This window comes from Parus major, chromosome 9, assembly GCF_001522545.3.
Source record: "Parus major isolate Abel chromosome 9, Parus_major1.1, whole genome shotgun sequence".
NCBI lineage: Eukaryota > Metazoa > Chordata > Aves > Passeriformes > Paridae > Parus > Parus major.
The window spans coordinates 10,899,456-10,920,039 of NC_031778.1; the positions used below are offsets into that span (position 1 = coordinate 10,899,456).

Here is a 20,584-nt window from a genome sequence, read left to right on the forward strand (position 1 = left end):
GGGAGTGATGTGGTGTGAGTGCCCAGCTGTTTGGGGACAGGGGTGATGCTGCCTCTGGGGACACACAGCCCCAGGCACGGCTGCTGGGGTTCGGTGCCTGGCTGTGCTGGGCTGAGAGAGGCTGGAAAAGGGACCGGGTGAGCCAGAGCTCTGCTCTTCCTCAAATGTTCCCCTGTGCCCTCAGCACTGAAAGATATTGCTGTGCATCTTAAAAAAACAAAAAATAAAATCACGTTGTCTTTTGCCCATCCTTGCCTCCCAAGACTGGAGACAAAGCTTACCTCAATGTCTGAGGAGCTGTCAGCTCTGTCAGCCAGGACATTGCTTGGTTTATGTTATGCCAAAGTTCATTCTTCGGGTTTGTCACTTATCCTCTAATGCAGTGATGTGCTCGGTGCTGCTGTCAGCGGTGCCACTGCAGCTTCCCCAGGCTGCTGCTGGGTTCCTCGCTCGGCCCTGGCAGCGGCAGCAGCGCGGTTTAGTGGGGTCACTTGGTGGGGAATTGACTCAGCTGGCAGGACAGGCACTGCGCTGCTAGGAGCAGACAGGCAGGACTTGTCATAGTCATTAAATCTAGTAAGATACAGAACGTGCTCTCATCTGTCAGGAATAAAGAGCAACTGAAGTTTCATTAGCAGGGCATTATCAAATGCTTGTGAACATCATAAAAAAAGCTTCCAGTCACACGAGGTTAACAATTTGCCTTCTCCACTGGCTGTTAGTCACCGCCTGTTGGTGTTAGAGCTTACAATTTGCTAAGCAGTGGCCATGCAGGGCTGTATTTAACTGAAGAATGAGAAACCTTGAGAGACTTGCACTTGAATTGTAAAGAACAACATTTCAAAAAAGTCTTTAAATGAAATATAAGCTAAAATGTGTTGCAGAAACAAAGGGCTGATTTTCAAATGGAGGACAACTCGGTGCTTTTGGGGGTTGGGGTAGGGAAGAAATTCAGCCACTTCAGGTTTCACAGATTACCAAAACACAATTTTGTTAATGGAGTAGTGGGCAGAACCTTTTCTTCCTGTCTCCTTTGCATTCATGAATTCTCTGCCTTGGAGATTTCTCCAGGTACTAGAGAAAAATACCTCAGTGAGTTTTTCTGAATTGCAAGTTTGCTGGCTTGTAATTTTTAGGCTGAAGGAGGAGAGCTGTGTTTAAATATGTGATCCTGTATTTCTCCCCTTATAGATCAGTTCAAAGTACTGTGATTTATCCTAGTGAGGAAGAGAGGAGATAATTACACTGGTGGGAGGCTTTGTGTGTAATTATGGAAGTTGCCTTCCACAGTAAATAGAAAGGTTTTGAATGGCTCAGTTTGGAATTGTACTATATTGTATATGGCTTAACTAACTTTGATGAAAAGGGTTGTTCTTAGTTCTCACCTATATCTAATTAATGTCATTTAAAATATATGAAACTAAAAAAATGGTACTACATGCATATGTACAATAAAATCTGCATGTAGCTCTTCAAACCAGTCATGAGGCAACTTTAAAATCTGAAAATGCTATGATAATACTGGGAAAATGGATGATTCCGATAAAGGTTATGAATCTATGAGAAGAATACCGGTTGATTTATGGAGATATTTTAACTTACAGATTGGAGGTCACCAGTCTTGTTTCTTCTATAGAAATGGTGCTATTAAATAATGGATGACATGAAATAATTTAGATCAGTCCAGTAAAACCATGTAGGATGATCAAAATGACAGGATCTCACTGATTTTTTATTTTTTTTTGGTGAAGATTTTTTATCACTCTTACCACCTCAATGAAACAACTGGAAGGAGTCACCAAGGAAAATTCTGCCCTCAGTTACAGCAATTCCAAGGCAGAGTAACTGACTCCATCTGTGCTGGGTTTAGCACTTGGAGCAAGAGCTGAGTTATGTCAGGAATCATATCAGTTCCATTCATTCCAAAGGGTTTATTTTGGATTTACTTTTTTGTTGTTTGTTTGTTATTTTATTGATGCTAATACAAGATGGCAGTGAATGTGTGCTATTTTTGCATGTAATTCATCTATATACTTTTCCTGTATGCTGTTTTTACAACAATTTGTGTGATTGTAGTTTTTTTTTTTTTTAAACAGATCAAAAAAGTCACCTGTGTGCTCCAATGCCACACCTTTTACAAATGTGGTTGATGTATAGTTTAAGGGGACTAGCTGAAATTCTTTGCAGAATCATTACATTTCCTGACCTTCCAAACTCTATCATTTACTGTGATTTTTTTTTTGCTAGAAGATTTCACCCACCTTTTTTGTTTCCCCTTCCCTGAGCACTCAAGCAGCAGTCTTCAAAACTGTGGGTATTAAGGCACAGGGTACAGAATCACTGGAATCCAATAATCTCCTGACTGTGATAGATTGTAGCTCGTGAGAATTAGTCTTGAGCATTGTTTGATAGTTACAGTTTTGCACACAGTAGCTCTAAAAAATGCTCATTGCTGAGGAACTTACACCCACTCCTGCAAGCAACTAGAATTCAAATGAATGGTAATGAGAATTGTTCATGCATCAGAAGGAGAAAAGAATGCAAGAAAAGTCATTTCTCTCCTAAAGCAGGCTGTCTCCTTGACTGTCAGGAGAAGGAACACATACCTTAGGAAATCAGTCTTCTCTTGTTAATTCCAGCTGAAACGGCTCAAAAAGGTTTCTTCCAAGTGTTTTGACAGAAAGTACAGAGAAGGATAAGAGATCTATTCCTCTGATATTTCAGCTGGAACTAACAGATGAAGACTTTTAAAAAAAGAATATAGTGAGGGGACTCCATAGTCAAAATGGGAGCTTACACATTATTATCCAAGTTAAAATAAAACTTCTACATCAAAAAATTCAAAACAAAATAAAAAGAAGGAAAACCTTGCTGAAAAACAGAAGCCTCTCAACAAGTGGAAATAATGACTTAGTCCTCTTGTCCAGTTCCTAGAAAATAAGGGCTCACAAAGGTTGGTACTGACAGCCTTACGTGAGGAAGTCAGGAAGGTCCTCATGCACTAAATGCAAAGCAAATAAGCATTTTAATTCAATATGTCCAAATTAATTAGAAACAAGATTAAAAAAGCTCCTCACAATCAGATGAAACATTAGCTTGTTAATGTTAATTCCCATTTTGTTGTTGTGATAAACTGAGTCATAGCTATTTGCTTTGCAGCTGATCAACTGCTCTGCAGAAAGTTTGAGTAGAAAATATCTACCTGTAGTGGCAAGCCGTGGAGAGGGAGGCAAGATCTTGCTGAAGTTTCTGCTGCAGGAACTCCCTCCCCACCCCAGAGAGCAGCACATCTTTCAGGGAAGGGGATGGGAGAGGGTTCCCAATGTATCTTATGAGGAACTCCTGAGAAAGCGCTTGTGGTGCATTTGCCTTGAGCTTCCAACCTGATCAGAGCCACAGCTTGCTCCTTACAGCTGTATCTCATAGCTGCACTCCTTGGTCTGTTCCTGAATGTGCACTGGGGAGGCAGCAGCTCTGCCTTGGCACAGCTCTCACCTGCGGGTTCAGGTGGCAATTCCCTCACACGTGGAGGCAGAGCAGGCACAGGAGCATCCGGGCTCATTGTGTGGAGTGGAGCTGCCACTGTCTGCTTGAAATCATACCCCAAACTTATTTTATGCCTTGTGTCAGGTTGGATCCAACCAGTTCTGTGGGGATGTTCCTGTACAGCCCACTGCGGGCAGGGGTGTTGTGTGCTCTCAGAACTGCTGTGTGCCCAGGCTCAGTGTGCTGAGGTTTGGTCCAGGAGATGTCTATTGTGATCAGACCTGTCTAATATTAGGAAAATATTTTAAGTGTGTCATTGCTGAAATAGGTAGCAGATTATTATTCTGTACTGTACAGATGATAGTTATGTTAATAGAGGAAGACTGAGAAAGCAATCCAAGATATAATGTTCATTTTGCAGTTGCACCATAGTGGAAGCATCCATGTACTTATGCTTAAAAAATAGGATCTAACTCTTGTATGTGCAAAAGTAAGATTATCACCATACATACATGTCTGTTTTGTTAAATCTGTAGCAACAGAGCTTAAAGCAAAACCATAGAGAAGTGGGTGTATTTGTTGCTATGTAAGAAGTTAAAATGTAATGTTCAGCTATACTTTGTGTGCTTGGAAAAATCGGTGAATGTGCATAAAAGGAGCACAGCTGGCATTTTGCCCTGTTAAGAATAACCCACAAGTTACCTGCGTTATTAGCCACTAATCTCCTTAGGTTCCTAATCATATCCCTGTGCATGCTAAGGAGCAACCTGGGCTGGGAAGAGATGCATCAAAGTGGGGTACGCCTTAGTGTCCCTGTAATTTGGAAAGGGTTGTGAAGATATTTCATTTCTGCCTTATTTCCTGAAGTGACATGGTAAGTTAGCTGTCCTTGTACCATCCCTAACTCATTGAGACAGCAGTGAATTCAACCAAAAAAACCCCTCCTGCTGCCAGGTGAGTTACTGGCCATTTTTTTTTTTTTTTTTACATAATAGCCTAGGTGTTAAAGCACTGATCTGTGAAGGGAAAGATCAGGATTTTTGCTACCTCTTAGCCCAAGAGGGTTTGAAACCACTGTTTCTATTTCCTAAAAATATCCTAGCAGGCATGATAGAGATTGGCCTGTGTTGTGGCTATGCTGTTTTTCTTCAGTCCTGCTGCTGAGGCAGCATGTAAATGTAAATAAGAATGAAAGTTGGGGAAATAACAGTAAAAAAATATTATATTCAATGTGGACTGCATATGGATGTAAATGTGCTATATTTTAATATGATTTTTCTTCTTTCCTTATATTTTAAAATCTAAGGTATTATTGAATTCACAATCAAGGATAACTAAACATAATGTTGTTTTTGTATTGCCTCTTTAAATTTGTGTGACAACTTATGGAACAATCTGATCCAGAGCTGTGTTATCTGCATTTCCATGGATCACTTTAACATCAGCATTTTGTGCATCACACAAAGTGTAAGTCCCAAGTTTAGCTGTGAGGACCAAGCCCTAACGACCAATCACAATCTTTATTCACCCCAGTTCCCACTGACACTTACCGTGATACAAAATATCAATAGAAATTTAACTATGTCACAGCAGCCTGTATGTATGTGTTTTTTACTTCTGAGTTTTAACTAAATGAGAATGAACCTCATATGCAATCATTTGTGCAGCAAGTGTAACCATCTTTTATGTATTTGAAACTTTTGGATGCCTGCAGTACATGAAAAGCACTGTATGGGTACTTGCATTATTGCATATTTCATTATAATGTAATTCTGTATTAGATATTCTATTTATGCAGAATCCAAAAATAGTTCATGCTGTGTAGCGATGCAAATTTCAGTGAATAATCCACAAAGTATTTCAAAGCCTTAACCATTTGTGACATGCACTATTCTGTATCTTTAATCTCATTAAATCCAACCTTTGAATAAATTATACCGGTCTTTTTCTGAGTAAAAGCCATTTCTGTGCTTCCCCATGAAAAACAGTCTATCACTTCTTATCTTAATGATAGTGGAAATATTAGGGCTTATTGTTACTGCTCAAAATCCTTCAAACTGGTTTTAGATGTTCAATCAACATTAGCAGTGTAAATCAGTTTTCTGCACTTGAAGGTTGTGCCCCCCACTCCCACCTGGCAGCTGCTCACCAGAGAATGAGACAACATCAGCAGTTTCATGGCCAAGGCTACATAGGGTAGTGCAAGAGCTGAGGAAACATCCACTTTCCTCATACTTCATCTCAAGGAATCCAATTTACACCAATGTAGGATGAAGGGAATTTCCCACAGTGTGGGAAGCAGTGGATCTGAATTTGGATGCTTTGTTTTTCCTGGGGTGTCTCAGACTGAGGACACGAAGGCAGAGATGTGCAGTGGAAGGCCTGCAGTGTCCTCTGCCAGCTGCCCTGCCCTGTGAGCCCAGACTGCAGGGCTGTGCTCAGGGGTGCTCTGCTGGTGTCACAGGAGCTGAGTTGAGACCACAGGTCCTCAGGGAACAAGAAGCAAAATGAAGCAAGGGAGGAACTTCCTCTTGAAATATTTAAGAGATGTTGCAAAGCTGGGGCTTTCTACTTTTTAAAATAGATGGCACTGAGCAGAAGTTTGCATACTAAGGATATAATAAATAACAATATACTGAATCAGTTCAGAAAATCTCCAGCTTGTTTTTAGCAAATTGAATACAACATTCCCCATAAACTCCTAAGGAACAAATAGCAAAACACTCCAAGTCCAGCAGCAGTAGGAATTTTTAAAAATTTGAATGAGATTTTTACTATTCATAGCACAGCTGCATTCAGTACATAATTACATGGAAGAACAAAATAAAAAAATCTGTGGAATTGCCTCCCTAAATAAGACATCCTTTGCAATACTTTTAAATAAGTATTTAAGAAATTGAAACTTTTTTCCTTGGGCATTATAGCATAAGTTCAAAAATTTGAAGAAAATAATCAGATCAAAAATACTTATTCCATTCCTTTATGTATTTAAGTATGCATTTCAAGAAGCTTGTATTATAGTGTAAGATGAAAGCCTCTGTCTTGGGACTTTTACATCTTCTGACAATAGTTAAAGTGAGTTAGATGTGAAGATCTGCTGCAATACCTCATGCAAACTTGTTCTCAGCCCTGTATCTGTGTATTCATTCCTGTGATCTATCCTCTCCACCTTTCCTTGGCATCCCCTTGAGAAGAAGAGCTGAATTAAGAACTGGTACTAAGATTGGTTGATTCACAGTCTATCTGAATGCAGGATGATGTTCATGTTCTAGTGAATCATGCGCCTATTTCAATATCCGAAATAGAAAATGGCTCTTGAGTTTCTCTGCTGCCAAAAATTGCTTCATTTTGAATTGCTGATTGCCAGAGTGTTCTTAAAATTAGAGGCAAAAAAAATTTTTTCCTCTCACATTTGCCTCAGCTTTATTGGTGGTTCTGTGTTAGGGTGCTAAAGTAGCTTAACTAAACTCAAAACTATCATAGCCAACACAAACTAAGGGGACCAATGGTGTTTTTTCAGAGCAACCACCTAAAATGGGGAGGATGCCAATAATACAGACCAAACTTCCAAATGAGACCTGTATGGAGGGTCTTGTTCACACCTTCTTGAAGGCACTGGAAAATATCATTGACTTTATAAGGAGTTTGCATCCAGATCTTGACTTTCTGTAGAAGAGTTCAATTTAACAATGTTTTTTGATGGAAAATCATCAATGTGCTCTTTGCCATTCCTGGTTGATAGCATTAATCATCTTGATTCCTTTAGTATCACAGTTTTTACCGGAATACCACTGTAAATTAACATTAATAACAGCCCCTTACTAGGAAGTATTACCAATTTCTTGCCTAGGTGATGTTATAATTAGCAATATCTTGCTGTGACAATTGCTGCTGTGAAAGAAGTTCCATTTATAGATGGTATTACAGATGCAGCATATGCTGCGTGCACGTCCAGGTATTCCAATACACATTAAGTGTCTGGAAACATAACAGTGGAAGATACATATGCAGAAGAACACTTTAAAACACTTTAGATGTACTGCAAAATGACTTTTTGCACATACATGTGTGTAAATGAAATAATAAGAGACGTGAAAGAAGGTTTTAAGTTATGCTTGATTAAATCTGTGCTATAAGTTTCTAGTATTCTTATACCATACTTGGGTCTCTTGGGTGCCATTAACTATTGTCAGCCAACAAACTATAATTTCATGCCTGAGTGGACTAATACATACCTAGGCTTCTGCTTCTTTGTACAGTCAGCCTTCAGTTGGCTGTAGTAATAAGGTGAGAAGGGAAGGGAAATAAAGAATTGTCTCACAGAATGGTAATACATATCAGTAAAATCAGATACTATGATGGTTTAAGCTATAATTTGTCTGGGTCAATAAACTGTGAGTCCATTTACTTCACTAAGCTTTAGATCAACTCCTTCAAGTTTTGTATTTTCATTTCATAGGTACTGTAACAGGCAGCTATGCAGGTAAAAGTAAGCTGCAGAATTGGAAGGTGTTTTTTGCTTGGTTTGGGGTGGGTTTTTTTGTGGGTTTTTTGGTTTTGTTTTGTGATTTGAATGGTTTTGTACTGGAAAGATTGAAGTGTATTTCTTCTATGAACAATTTTATTTTTAAATTATAAGACTCCATATAGGATGATACTTGTGATTTCTATCTATTGCAGGTTCTAATAATTTTTATGTATTACATGAAAGAAAGTGATATAGTTGCATAAAGAGCCATGTACTTATATTGAGCCACCTAGTCTGTGAGAAATCTGTGCATTCAGCTGAGGTCCTTGTTATCAGAAATTCAGGAAACAGCACAAACAAAAGTAATATGTCATGTGAACCAGGATGTTAAACAGAAAATCTGGTAATTCTAGGTAATTATCCACAAGAAGCTCTAGGTCTGATTTTGCCTTAGATGCTGTGCAAAACTTTTAGAAAAATTAATGAGCATTTGATGCAAAGAACAAAACACAAGGCTCAGCATCTCTGAATATTGTAAAAAAACAAGAAATTTTTCATCTGACACTTTGTATTCTGCATTCTTACTTGTTATTTAATCCATGCTTAGTAATTTGTCATTGTAAAAAAAATATCTGGACATGAATGACACTTTCAAAGAATTGACATGAATGAAACTTTAGAAATGAAAATGATTTTACTTGCTTATTCAGCACGGAATTGTTTCAGAGTTATTTATCTAGGTTTCTTTCTGTGAATGGAGGACAAAGTGAGGTCACTTATTCAAGTTAATTATTAGCTATGTTTATGTATTAGGTTAATTTGCAGAGTTTCAACAATCCTTTGTCCTTGAAAGGGTCAGGAAATAGCACCAAATCAACTATACTGGTTATCTGTGCTGTAGAAAGAACAATGAGTTTTTCTAGACCATGTACTTGAAAATGTGTTTTGGGAATGAGCTTCAAACCAAGTTCAGGCAATTGTTTCTAATGATAAAATACCTTCTGGGACCCTCCCAGTACTGCTTAAGTTTGCACTGTTTGAGGAAGCCTTATGATACAGTCAGCTGCTTTTGTCATGCTCATCTGATGAGATCCACATATTTCCATTAATTTACTGTGCTTTGTGCTTTCCTCTCAGCTTTTATGATGATCTGCTTTTAACACCTGTGAGGCTGATTATTGGGCTCTCTTGGCATGTCTGTGCTATGCTGGCTGCCTTTCCTGCAAGCCCATTCTGCAGCAGTGCTTCCAAGGATTCTGGCTTGGCTTGAGCTGTGCTATCTAATGCTGCTTTGGCTCGTGATTGGACTGAATTGTCTCTCAGATAAGATTCTTTTCTGATTGAAAACTGTGTAACAAAATGAGTTCCTGGGCCAAAACTAGGACCCTATGTGCTATTTTGTTAGGACTGAAATGCTAAAAGAAGAAAAGATTAGAATGTCGGTAATTAAGGAACCTGTAATTTTCCAGCAGGTAAAAGAAAACAATGTGTATGCTTATAGGCTCTTCCTTGCCTTTTCCTTCCAAAGATGTTTGTCTCTGATATGAGAGTGACAAGCCAGCCCAGAAGGAAAATTCAGCTGAAAAGACCACAAAATGCTGAGTTTGTCTTTGATGGTCAGTTCACCCTAGAGTGCACTTTTGCTTTTAGTGGGTTTTCCATTCTCTCCCAGGCACAGAATAGTACTTATCTCGCTCAATAGTCAGCCATTATGTCTGTTTTATCCATGTACAAAGCACAGGAGAAATAAAATGATAGGCTCCCTGATAAGAAGGATAAACTTTTGAAGTCTACGAATAATGCAATTCCTTTTGGCTGATTGATTTCTGGCAAGTGCAAAGGACATAAACAGCATTTTCTTTTTCTTTTTTTTTTTTTTTTAAACAAACTGAAAGGCATGAATCTGAATGATGGATAACTGCAGCTTTAGCAGAAACACTTTTAGGAGTTACTTTCTGGAGAATTGTCTCACTCTGTCCCAGACACCTGCTTCTATTCAGTATACAGTAGTTCCTCAGATTGAAAAGAAATCTGTGTAGAAGGAGAAAGCTCTCCTCCCTCTACTTTCCAGGTATCAATGGATGTGAACCACTTAAAAAGCAGTTTTGTGCTAAGTTAGACAGCTACATTGTTCTTGGGTAGCTTGGAGCAGTGCCAAGGCTGTTATTGCAGTACTCCTCATCCCAACCAGCCAACAACAGTCATGGTCCCTCTCCTGCCTCTCTCCCACCCCTCACTTATGCCAAAGATGGGAAACCTTGGTGCTCTGGTCATGTTAGTCCTGGAAGGCCAAGTCATGTGCAGTGCCATCCTCACCCCTTTGCCACAAAAACATGATCAGGCTTTGCTGCAGGTGGGTCTAAAACCTGTCTTGCAATTTAACACTTACAAAGTATTTAAAGAAACTTACCATGCATTTGATGTCTTTGTCCCTCTTCCTTCCCTTCTTGCCTCTTCTGTTTAATCTTGCATATGTTTTCCTGTTATGCAGTAACTATTTTGTTCTCAATGGAAGTTTCAGTGTGTACTATCAAAGTATGTGTCCCACAACACAATGTGGGCTCTTTCTTATGAAGATGGTGAACATTTCTATCCAGAGATATCTTAGTGCATTTCACTCTCCTTTTCTCATCTTCAATTTCCATGATTTTTGCATGATTTTTGTGTTTTAGTGCAGCAATTCCAAGTCCTTCCTTCTGCTCTTACTATAGAGTATGAGAAGCTGAGAGAAAATTGTATTTATCTTCCCGATGGGTGCTACAGAACAGCCAGCAAGAGCAAGAATGCCCCCACATGAGGAAGCAAGAATTAGATTCTGGAAGAGAATGAATCCTCTGATTAAGAGCCTTGTATAAAATGATATGAAGCCAGAAATGATTGCAGAGTTTAGTCTAGAGTAGCTGGAAAACCAGGTGAAGGTTGCTTGCAAGATGCTTTTATTACACTAATTTCCCTTCACTTTTAGAATTGTCGCTGGGATTCCAGGCCTGTGTAGAGGAGGAATTTCAGCTCTAGTCAAGTACACAGTGTCTTAGAACTATGCAGGCAAAAGGAGGATATCTGCTAGAGTAAGCAAGTAGGAGGCTGGGACTCAGCAGAGTTAAATGCAAATTACTCTTAGCTGGGAGCAAAGTTAGAACTTCTTTGGAGATGCTGTGGAATGGGAAAATTTTGCTCACCATTTGCCTGAGCTCTGCCCGTACATACAGGGACTCTTGCCTTTGCAGGATGAAATTTCCACCTACTCATTCATTTGTTAGCTAAACTTGCCTACATCTGCTTTGAAAAAACAGTTTTAAGTTGTGTATAAAATGCCGGATTGTAAATCTGTGGTATCTCTTTTTCCTGAGGAATGCTTGAAAAACCTTTGTTTATTCCCTTGCTTTCCCACTAGCCTTCAGTAGGATATTATGGTTTCAAATGGTGTAATGCACTGTAGGCTGTAAAAACAAAAACTGACTCACTGGAAGTTGCCCCCTGTCATATGCAAGTGTTTTATTTTGCATTTTTCTTGTTTAAATTATTGAGATGGAAACCCAAGAGGATAATTCTACTTACTAAAATGATCTGTTCTTCATTTTTATTATTTCAATATTAACATTTCTTAGCCTAGATTTTAGAGAATTATATATTTTCCTAGGTGTCAATACGTGATTCAAAGAAACTTTTGCTGAAAGAATACAATCCTCATTGAACCCATTTGGCTCTGGATCAGGCTTCTGATGTTTCTTTCAGAATAAAAATAAAATGTGATTTTCAAACAGAATTTCAGGGAATTTTTGCATAGTTCTAACCTAGCATGGCATGTTGCCATTGCCTAAGATCACTGAACTAATTGGAAATCATTCATAATGACAGCAAGAAACAGCACAACTTTTTGATTTTCTTAGTGATATTTCCTCCCTCTTGCTTTCCTCCTGTGAAATAAATAGGCATAAGAGATGTTATTGCCAGAAGAGTGGGTAGATTTGTGTTAATGCCTAAGAGCAAATGTCAAACTATAGAAATGTCAGAGTCTTGTATGCTTTCAAAGTATATGAACACATAGGTTATTAGTTTGTTATATCTTTTCTTTGAAAACTTTATCAAAATCCTCCTCTGTACTGGGGACAAGTACTATGCTACATGACAATTTCTTCTAAATTTAGCAACATGGCTTTATAACATTAGGCAGGGAAAGGCAAAAGAAAGTTTGTGTGGATAATTTTTCTCTCCTTGAAAAGAATGTCTTTCAGAAATAGTCATACCAAAGAAAAGCTTAGAGTCGTGAGTCACAGCATTAGTGGGTTGAACTATCATTCCATGCAGGAATATGGACATACATTTCCAGGATTAGTGAAGTGTAGATGTATTATTTGTAATAAATCTATATTTTAGGGTAATGGTGCAGCTATAATCTCTGAACATCTGAATTCTAAAGAAAGATTATGACTTGACTGGTAGTGAGACTGACACGAATAAATGTGTTCTTTAAAAATACTATTTTTTAAAATCACTTAAAATATTTTCTTGAAATGCAAAGGACACAGAAACTAGAATTTTTAGAATAAAGCCCATATTCAAGATCTCTACCATACAGATAATCTCTAAGAAGTGGTGCTTCTGGTGCCTTCTACAGAATTTTCATTTTGCATGTACTGCTGTCTGACTTTTTCACATTGATTTCTCTTTTCCTCTTCTGCCTCTGTCCCTTGTTTTCTATCTCTGCCCTTGTTCTCTTTCATGTTTTTAATTCATGCTTCTGTCCTGGTTCTGCCTTCCACATTTTTTTGCTTGCTCTTTTTTATTTTTTTTATCTTCAGAAGAAAAATTCCCCCTTCCCCTCACCCTGTTCATCTGTTCCTTCGACTTACACTTTCTAGGATATACCAGCACCACAGGCTATTTCTTCTGAAAAAGGGGTGGTTAAAGCCAGTCATGTTGGTACTCAACGTTAACATTTAAACATATTTTCTCACTTCATATAACATTTACCTACTATATCTATGTATTCTTGAAGAATTATCCAAGGGAAACATTTTAATGCTAAGTGCTTTTTTGCCTTTAAAACTGCTTGAGTAGATGAATTAAGGAAAAACATCCATTTTTAACCAAAAAGATGTTTTTCCATCAAAAGTGTCTTTGAAGAATAACTTCAGTTGAACCCTCCAAGGAAGTTGTAGTCCTAAAGAATTACATTTTATCAGTTGAAATATTTCATTCTAGTTTGCTGCAGCTGGTATCACGAGAACACAAATGCAGGCTGAGCATTAATTTCTGCTCTGTAGTGCAGGGTGACTGTCCAATAGATGTGCCACTGGATAATGCAGGCAGTATTGGCAGGGCTTTGGGTGCTCAGCCCCTGGGCCAGGGCACACGGGAATCAGCAGGTGGGCTTCTCTTGCATTCACTGTGTAGCTCTGTCAGAGGCTCAGGGTGGGGGTGTTACTGTGGGATCTCACTGGCTGCTATGCAAAGCCTCTGCAGAGTCACTTTAAAATGACAATAAATTAGAATGGTAGCATTTACAATTTTTGAACAGGCATTAGTGTCAGACTATATATTCTGTTTTGGCTTAGGGAGGATGTTCTTTTAGCACTTAAAATATTTTCTTGAAATGCAAAAGACATGGAAACCAGACTTCCTGGAATAAAGCATCAGACACACATATTCAAGGTCTGTACTACACATGCCCCAGTAGGAATGTGAATAAAAGCACGAAGGCTCAGGAATCCAGGGATTAGGAAGCATGAGCTTCAGGAAAGTCCTGGGAGCTTTTCATAATGGATGCCTCTTTGTCTGCTTTATTTGAGGTGTGATTAAACCAGCATTGTCTTACTCTTAGGTAGCTACTGCTTTCTGAGAACATGCTCAGGCAGCAGAATTTGGCTGCTTCTGGCTCAGCCTCCGGCTCCCCAAATACAGAATCTACACCCTATCTAAATAATGATTGGATTAGTTTTATCTAGGAATTTAAGAAGGTTAATTAATTTAAATGTATTGTCTATAAACTACTGTAGCTCAGAGCTCCTTAACTTGTTCCCTCTCCCCATAGCCTCAATCACAGCTGGACCTTCTGCTGCCTTGGACCTCCAAAATTTCTTCTCCTCACTAAACACATTAAAATAGATTACGCTTTTGTTTTGGTTTTTAAAAGTACAATAATTTTTGATTCCTAAATATTTTGAAGGTGAATTGTAGCGCAACTCTCATTCATGGTTTATAACAGAAAAGGATACTTGTGGTCAAAGCCATACCATATTCTGAACAGCCACGCACTCTCAGCTTTGGTTGTACTTTTATCCAAGTTAGATGCACTCTGCAAAACAAACGAATGAATGAAGTGAGAAGCATTTTTATAAAATAAATAAAACATGGAGTTCCGATATTAAAAATACATGTCAGACCAAATTACAATTAACTGCACCTTTTTTTTTAATTTAAAATGCTTTGTTGTCGCACAAATGTCATCCCTATGAATCAGTTCAGGAGAAAATTGGCTCATACAGCGCATTTCTCATTGCTGCACTCATTGGAAGAATGCAGCATTTACTTTTATGAATTATTCCAATTTTTTTAAGCAGTTGAGAAGCGCTATATTCTGAGATCAATAAAATGATATTTTGATTTAATTGCTGTTGTGGGATTACTTCAGTTTACTCCTGCAGGATCAGAGGCTGTTTGTGTATGTCTAACAAAATGACTTTCCCAAAGGGATAGAGATATTCCTAATAACTAGGAACATCATTTCTCTGTTTCTTTCCAAGAGGAGGGGAACATGAGTTGAATTGACAAGGCTCAAAATACCCTTTCCATTCTTCAAGCTAATTCTGTGACATGCTGCACAGGTAGAGAGGTGGACTATCCTTTTCCTCAGGGTCATAATTTGGAATAATAAATTAGGAACAGTTATCTGTACAAAGACAGCCAGTTTGGTGATACTCTAGGTATTACATCAGTACTAGTGGAAGAATTACTAGCAGGCTGAAATTAGGAATGGGATGGCCAGTTCCCTAAGGATACTCAACTGTTTTCTTGTTTTTGTTTTGTGGCAAGTTAGGTTAGTTTAAATGAGAATATTTTTATTTATGCAGTTTTAAATCGATGAATCTGTTAGTTTTCATGTTTTAATCTAATAATATATTAAAATATAATACCTTATTATAGGCTAATGTACATGTAAATTGGCTGATGATAATATCAATGGTCTGACCCTCAAAAGTGTAAGGTCTAGTTCCAAGGCAACCTGTTCATGGGAACTTTGGAACAACAGGAACATTTATGTCATTGAGTTTTGAATAAAGTTAGACAGAATCCATGCTGTAGCTGTTGTGATTTTGCTAATGTAGTCACACTGAACATGCAAAGGCACCAAATAGAACAAATATTATTATTGGGATGTTTCCTTGTTAACTGAATTGAGTATTTTAGCAACTTTTTCCAGTAACTGGGGGAGGGGGCTGAAAGAAGACTGTACTAATCCCTAACCAAGGGATTCTCACTCTTCCTAGCCCTAAACATCTAATAGCACATTTTGGCAAGATAAAGATTGGGAAAAGGGTTGAAACATTTAAGCAGGAAGTGTAATTGTAGGTAAAATCTGTGTCAGGTAAAAACAACAACACTGAATAAAGGAGAGGGAAGGACTTGAGCGCACAGGGGTAGAGGAAGAGAGGGACAGGCATGGAAATAAACATATTGTGGAGTGGGCTACTTGTGTGGTGCAGAGGACAGCTTGTTGAAAGCTCAGTGAGCTCTGTAAATGGCTTGTATCCTTTGTTTGAATTGTAATGTTGTTGTTGGTTAATTCCTCTTTCCAAACCCATTGCACTCTGGCTTCCTCTTAAGGGAAAAAGGTTTCCTCATTTGGTAATATGAATTGTTCCTATATGAAAGCAGTGGACAAAGAAGTCTACATAAGAGGATAATCCCCCAAGGGTTTTCTGGTCATGACCTGGGCCTTCTTTTATTTCCAGTTTGACATGTGTTGCACCTTCCTCCTTTTGTCCATGAAATCTGTGTTGTGTTATCAGCTTTTGCAGTAGTGGGAATCTGGGTGGTTATCTGGAGTTCTGCAGCTCCTGCAGAAAACAGTACAAGTGATGACAGGAGATGTTGGTGTGAATGTTTCTTGAAAGGCTCTCACAGATCTTTGGATCCTATTTTGGATCCTATGATTTTAAAAAGTAACTTCTCACTTTCCCTACAGTTCAGAGAGGTCAAAAGTAGGGGACAGAGTGCTCTATCCCTTTGAAAAATTTTCCTTCTGGGAAGGGAAAATGCCAAAATTTCTCACATCTCTTTTTCCGTATGGGAATTGCCCATATGGAGATTCCTCTCATTAGTCTTTGCAATAAATTCACCAACCAGCTGGTAGATTAAACTGATGAGAACAGTGTAAGTAAATTCCTTATTATTCTTACAGAGATGTAGGGACAGTTAAACTATGCAGATTAGTTTGATGGAGATGGTATTGATAAGGGGTTTTCAGGCTATTTAGCTTTTTCCTGAAATCAATAGCATATCTACAAATTTTTTTCTGAAGTGCTTGTAGAAAATATATTTCTACCTTCTCTCAACTGAAGTTAACATAGCAGAATTGGAGATACATAAACCATCTGAATGAAATATGGTATTGACTGTCTTTTTAAGAGAAATTTAGTTAAATAGCTCACTGCCATAAAGCTTTTGCCTTTTTTAAATAGACCAACTTTGTAATTCTGCTTAATGATTATGTGTCCTGCATTGTGCTTTTCAGAGTTAGCTTTTGGTGTTTATACACTGAATGTACATGATATGCAGCAAAGCAGTTTGTCTCTACATACTATTTTCTGTACAATAATATATGTTATTATAGTATGTATTGCACAATTTCTTTCAGAACTAAGTCATGACAGTCCCTCAATAAGTAAATGAGCATGAATATGATGCTACTTTCTTTTGTTTATGCTTATGCTGTGATAATTATTTAATGATAAATTTAAGGGTGGCAAGACAGAGTTGAGACTGAGATATGCTTTTGATGGATCTTGGTATGGTCAAGTGCAGATGCTAATTGTACATGAAAAGGCTCTATAACTTTTTCAGGGAAGGAGCTCTGGGTTCCAGGTCCTACTATTTGAACTGGAATTTTCTGCCAACTGACTGACAAAATTATTGGTTCAGGTAGCCCAAAATACAACATAATCAGAAGTTTAGAAATACTGTGTACATAGAATTATTGAATAAATCAAATGTCTTCACAGAAAACTGAATTTTTGGGAGGCAAAGGAAGGAAAGAAGGGAGATAAAGATGAAGAGGTAAGGAAGGAAAAGGGTTTTGCAGTCATATAGCTGGCATTGCATCTGACATAGTACCCATATGGTGGAAGGTCTTTAGGGTTTATTCTACCTCTTAAAAAAAATCTAAGTATGGTTACAGACATGGATTGTGGGGTCACCACAGCAGGGTACCCATGTCCTGGTAGCTATAGTGGTCACAGGGGAGTTAAACTCAAATCTTGGTAGCAGACCTTGTAGCTTTCCCATTCTGGCTGAGTACTCTGACTGGGCAGGGAAAAGCCTAGAGGTTTCTTTTCCATCAATTTTTGCTCTCTTTTAAACATATTCTTGAAGGTATTTTGTTCTTATTTCCTGTACAATCTTCCCTGCAGCTTCAATGACAGCACTGAGTGGGCACGTGGCTTAAAGCTGATCTGGGCAAGAGCTTTAGCTGGCAGTGGGAGGTACTGGCACCTGACCCGTTATTGGTGCAGGGATAGATGTGTAGGAAAATCAACTGCTTTCACTGTGAGAATACAGTAACATAAGAAGAAGTGACAAAAGGTAAACTAAACAAAAACATCATTTTGGAAATAAAGAGAAAGAAAACAGAAACACAAGGGAAGAAGAGGAATGAGAGAGAGGTATGAGATGAAAAAGAAAATTAGAAGAAACAACTCGAATAATTATGATAGGTACTGAGCTAAAACAGTGAGTGCTACAGAGAAAGCAGCAAAGGTCTGAATTATGAAAAGATTGAGATATCAAATATAAAAAAAAATCTGACAAATGAAAATAAAGTAGCATGGGTGAGGGGAAGAATAATCAGAACAGCAAAACTATTTTCCAAGGTATAATATACTGCTGTAGGGAATGCTGAAGTGGACATGACAAGGCATGAAAAGTGTTATATTTATTTACACCTTGTGTGTTGTCTTGCTCAGTTTTGTCAGGAGAGATAGGTGTTAATTCACAGAGCACAGTTGGGACACTGGGTTTGTTACTGTTGTAAATAAATATTATTATTTTCAGTAAAAGAATGAGAAAATTAAATGCTTAGTGGCCTCTGAAGAAATCACGTTTTTGCAAAACATGCATTCAGTCAATTTTATGCTGCATTCCGCATTCCCTGATCTTTGGTAATTCATGAGTGCTGAAAAGCAGAATGTTTTTGCAGTTCTGTATCTCTATTCTCCAATCAAGAATAGCCTATGGTTCTGTGTCCTGCTCTTGTTCAGAATTTGGACAGAGGCATTGCAGGAATTTCTACCAAGGTGCTTAGGAAAGTGAAGTTAGCATGAGTGCCCTCAGAATAAATGGTGCAATGAAGGGTTATGCTAAACCTTTATGAGTAGTGACTGGGTTGCAAAATGAAGGATATGGTCAGTGTGAATAATATTTGTTTTCCTTCTTTTAAAAGAAGCATTAGGATAATTAGGCACCCCAATCCTACTTGTTACAATGAAAATTGAGATTCACCTTATATGCCTTTAGATACCTGCAAACGTGTAAATGTTAGGAATACTCAGTACATAAGATATATTAAAGTTTTGCCTAATTGTATCTTTAATGTATTTTCAAATGAATATAGTATCTTACATCTTCCTCAGCTTATCTTCTACATTTATGTTGCTGTTGGATGATTTAAATTTTAGTTCCAACTGTGTTGTCTAAAGGGTACATGGGATGGTTATCACCAGCATTAGGCACTTGTTGGATTTTTGCTTTGGTACCTTGTCGGCTGTACTGTGGCTTCTCTACAGTCCCACTGCTGTTCCACTGACTGTGCTGAGCCACAGGACATGTCTGTGCATTGACAGATTTCCTCTGCTGCTGCAGCCAGTGCTGCATTTGAAACTGCACCATATATATATATATATATATATATATATGTGTGTGTGTGTGTGTGTGTGACAGAAAATGGAAGGGCACAGAAGAACAGCTGCAGCTTGTTCAGGAGCTCTCTTCAGAGGTTTCAAGTTCAGAATGTACTTAGGCTTCCATGTGAAAAATAACTGGAAAGTATTTTCATACACCTGACCTACTACAATTGAACATTATACATTGTCTTTTTTAATTCTGAGGGATTAAACATTGTTCTGAGATGTCTCATTTCCACAGATGCAGCCATGATTTGCCAAACACTGAACACTTGTAAATTCAGCACATATGTCCAAAAGCCTGACATACCTGGCTTGCAGCTTTAGCTTCATCTTCATCTGGATCTACACCAACTCTGTAAAAAAAAACCCAAAAAAACAAACCTGAGGACATATGGTAATGATCTGCTGTATATTAGACAACTTTGAGTGTAAAAATGTTTCTTGTGTCATTCATTTTCTACTTGGTGAGAAATGAGGAGTAGAGCTGGGAAAGTATTAGGATCACATTTTAAACCTTTTAAGGAAGTTCTGAAGTTTTCTAAAAATTTAAGATTCCTTGTAACTGCCTCTCCTAACACCTGAGAGTAGATCTTTATCTTGGTTCTGAGCCACCTCTGGGGAGAGACATTCAAGCTGTTAATTTGTGCTAGGAAATCCCTAATTGCTGACAGAAGAGCAGTGCTGAGGTACTGCAGCTGTTAGTGGAGGATGAGATTACAGAGCTCCAGTGTTTCTTGACATTATGGATCTCTTGAAGCACTTGGAAAAGGCTTTACTTGGCACACCAGGTATAGGGAAGCAACCCAGAAGGGAAAGGAGACTGCAGTGAGTGATGTGCAAGGTGATGATAAACTGGGTGGCATTTTCCTATCCCACATGGATGGGAAAAAAATAAAATTGGTTGTTTAAAGGGAGTGGTGGAAGAATTGACGTTTTTTGATTATAACTGATACCCAGACCTGAGGAGAAATGCAACTGCAAAATGTTTTAAGTTGAACAACAGAGTCTTGTGCTGATGAAAGACACAAGAAAGTATGGAAAACAATGATGGATGATAAATAATGGATCCAAATCTGAAGCCCACATCTAAGGTGACCAACATCCCCCATATACCTCACAAGCTCTCACATAGTAGCAGGTCCACCAAGCTAAACCAGTATTTACTGATGCAAAGGAAATATAGCCGTTCACTAGATATTAATTTAAGGCCACCTTACTGTTTTTCTGATAGTCTTCATTCCTGAGTATAGTTTTGCTTTTGGTAATAACATGTCACATTATACTTTAAAATAATATTTAGTATTAACAATTAAGTACCTCAGCATTCTTTCCTGTGAATATTATGCATAGCTGGAGACAATGACAGGAACTATATGCAAAGCAGATGCTTTTTATATGTAAATACTGAATGGACAAAAAAATAAAGACATTTCTTTCTATCATAGCTCTAGATCTTCAACAAACCTGAGTCCTTCAGGCATAAATATTTCTATCTTTTTATTAAAAA

General features: G+C 38.1%; 1 protein-coding gene across 3 annotated transcripts in view; it reads right to left on the bottom strand.

Moving 5' to 3' along the window:
• SLC9A9 (solute carrier family 9 member A9) overlaps positions 1–20,584 on the bottom strand; it is a 175,851-nt gene that overhangs the window by 30,329 nt on the left and 124,938 nt on the right. For all 3 annotated transcript variants that reach the window (XM_015637763.2, XM_033516636.1, XM_015637762.2), the window contains 2 exons: positions 19,385–19,430; positions 14,173–14,252 (listed from right to left, as the gene is read on the bottom strand). In XM_015637763.2, the coding sequence (XP_015493249.1) occupies positions 14,173–14,252; positions 19,385–19,430 (126 nt within the window). The remainder of the gene's footprint in view (positions 1–14,172; positions 14,253–19,384; positions 19,431–20,584) is intronic.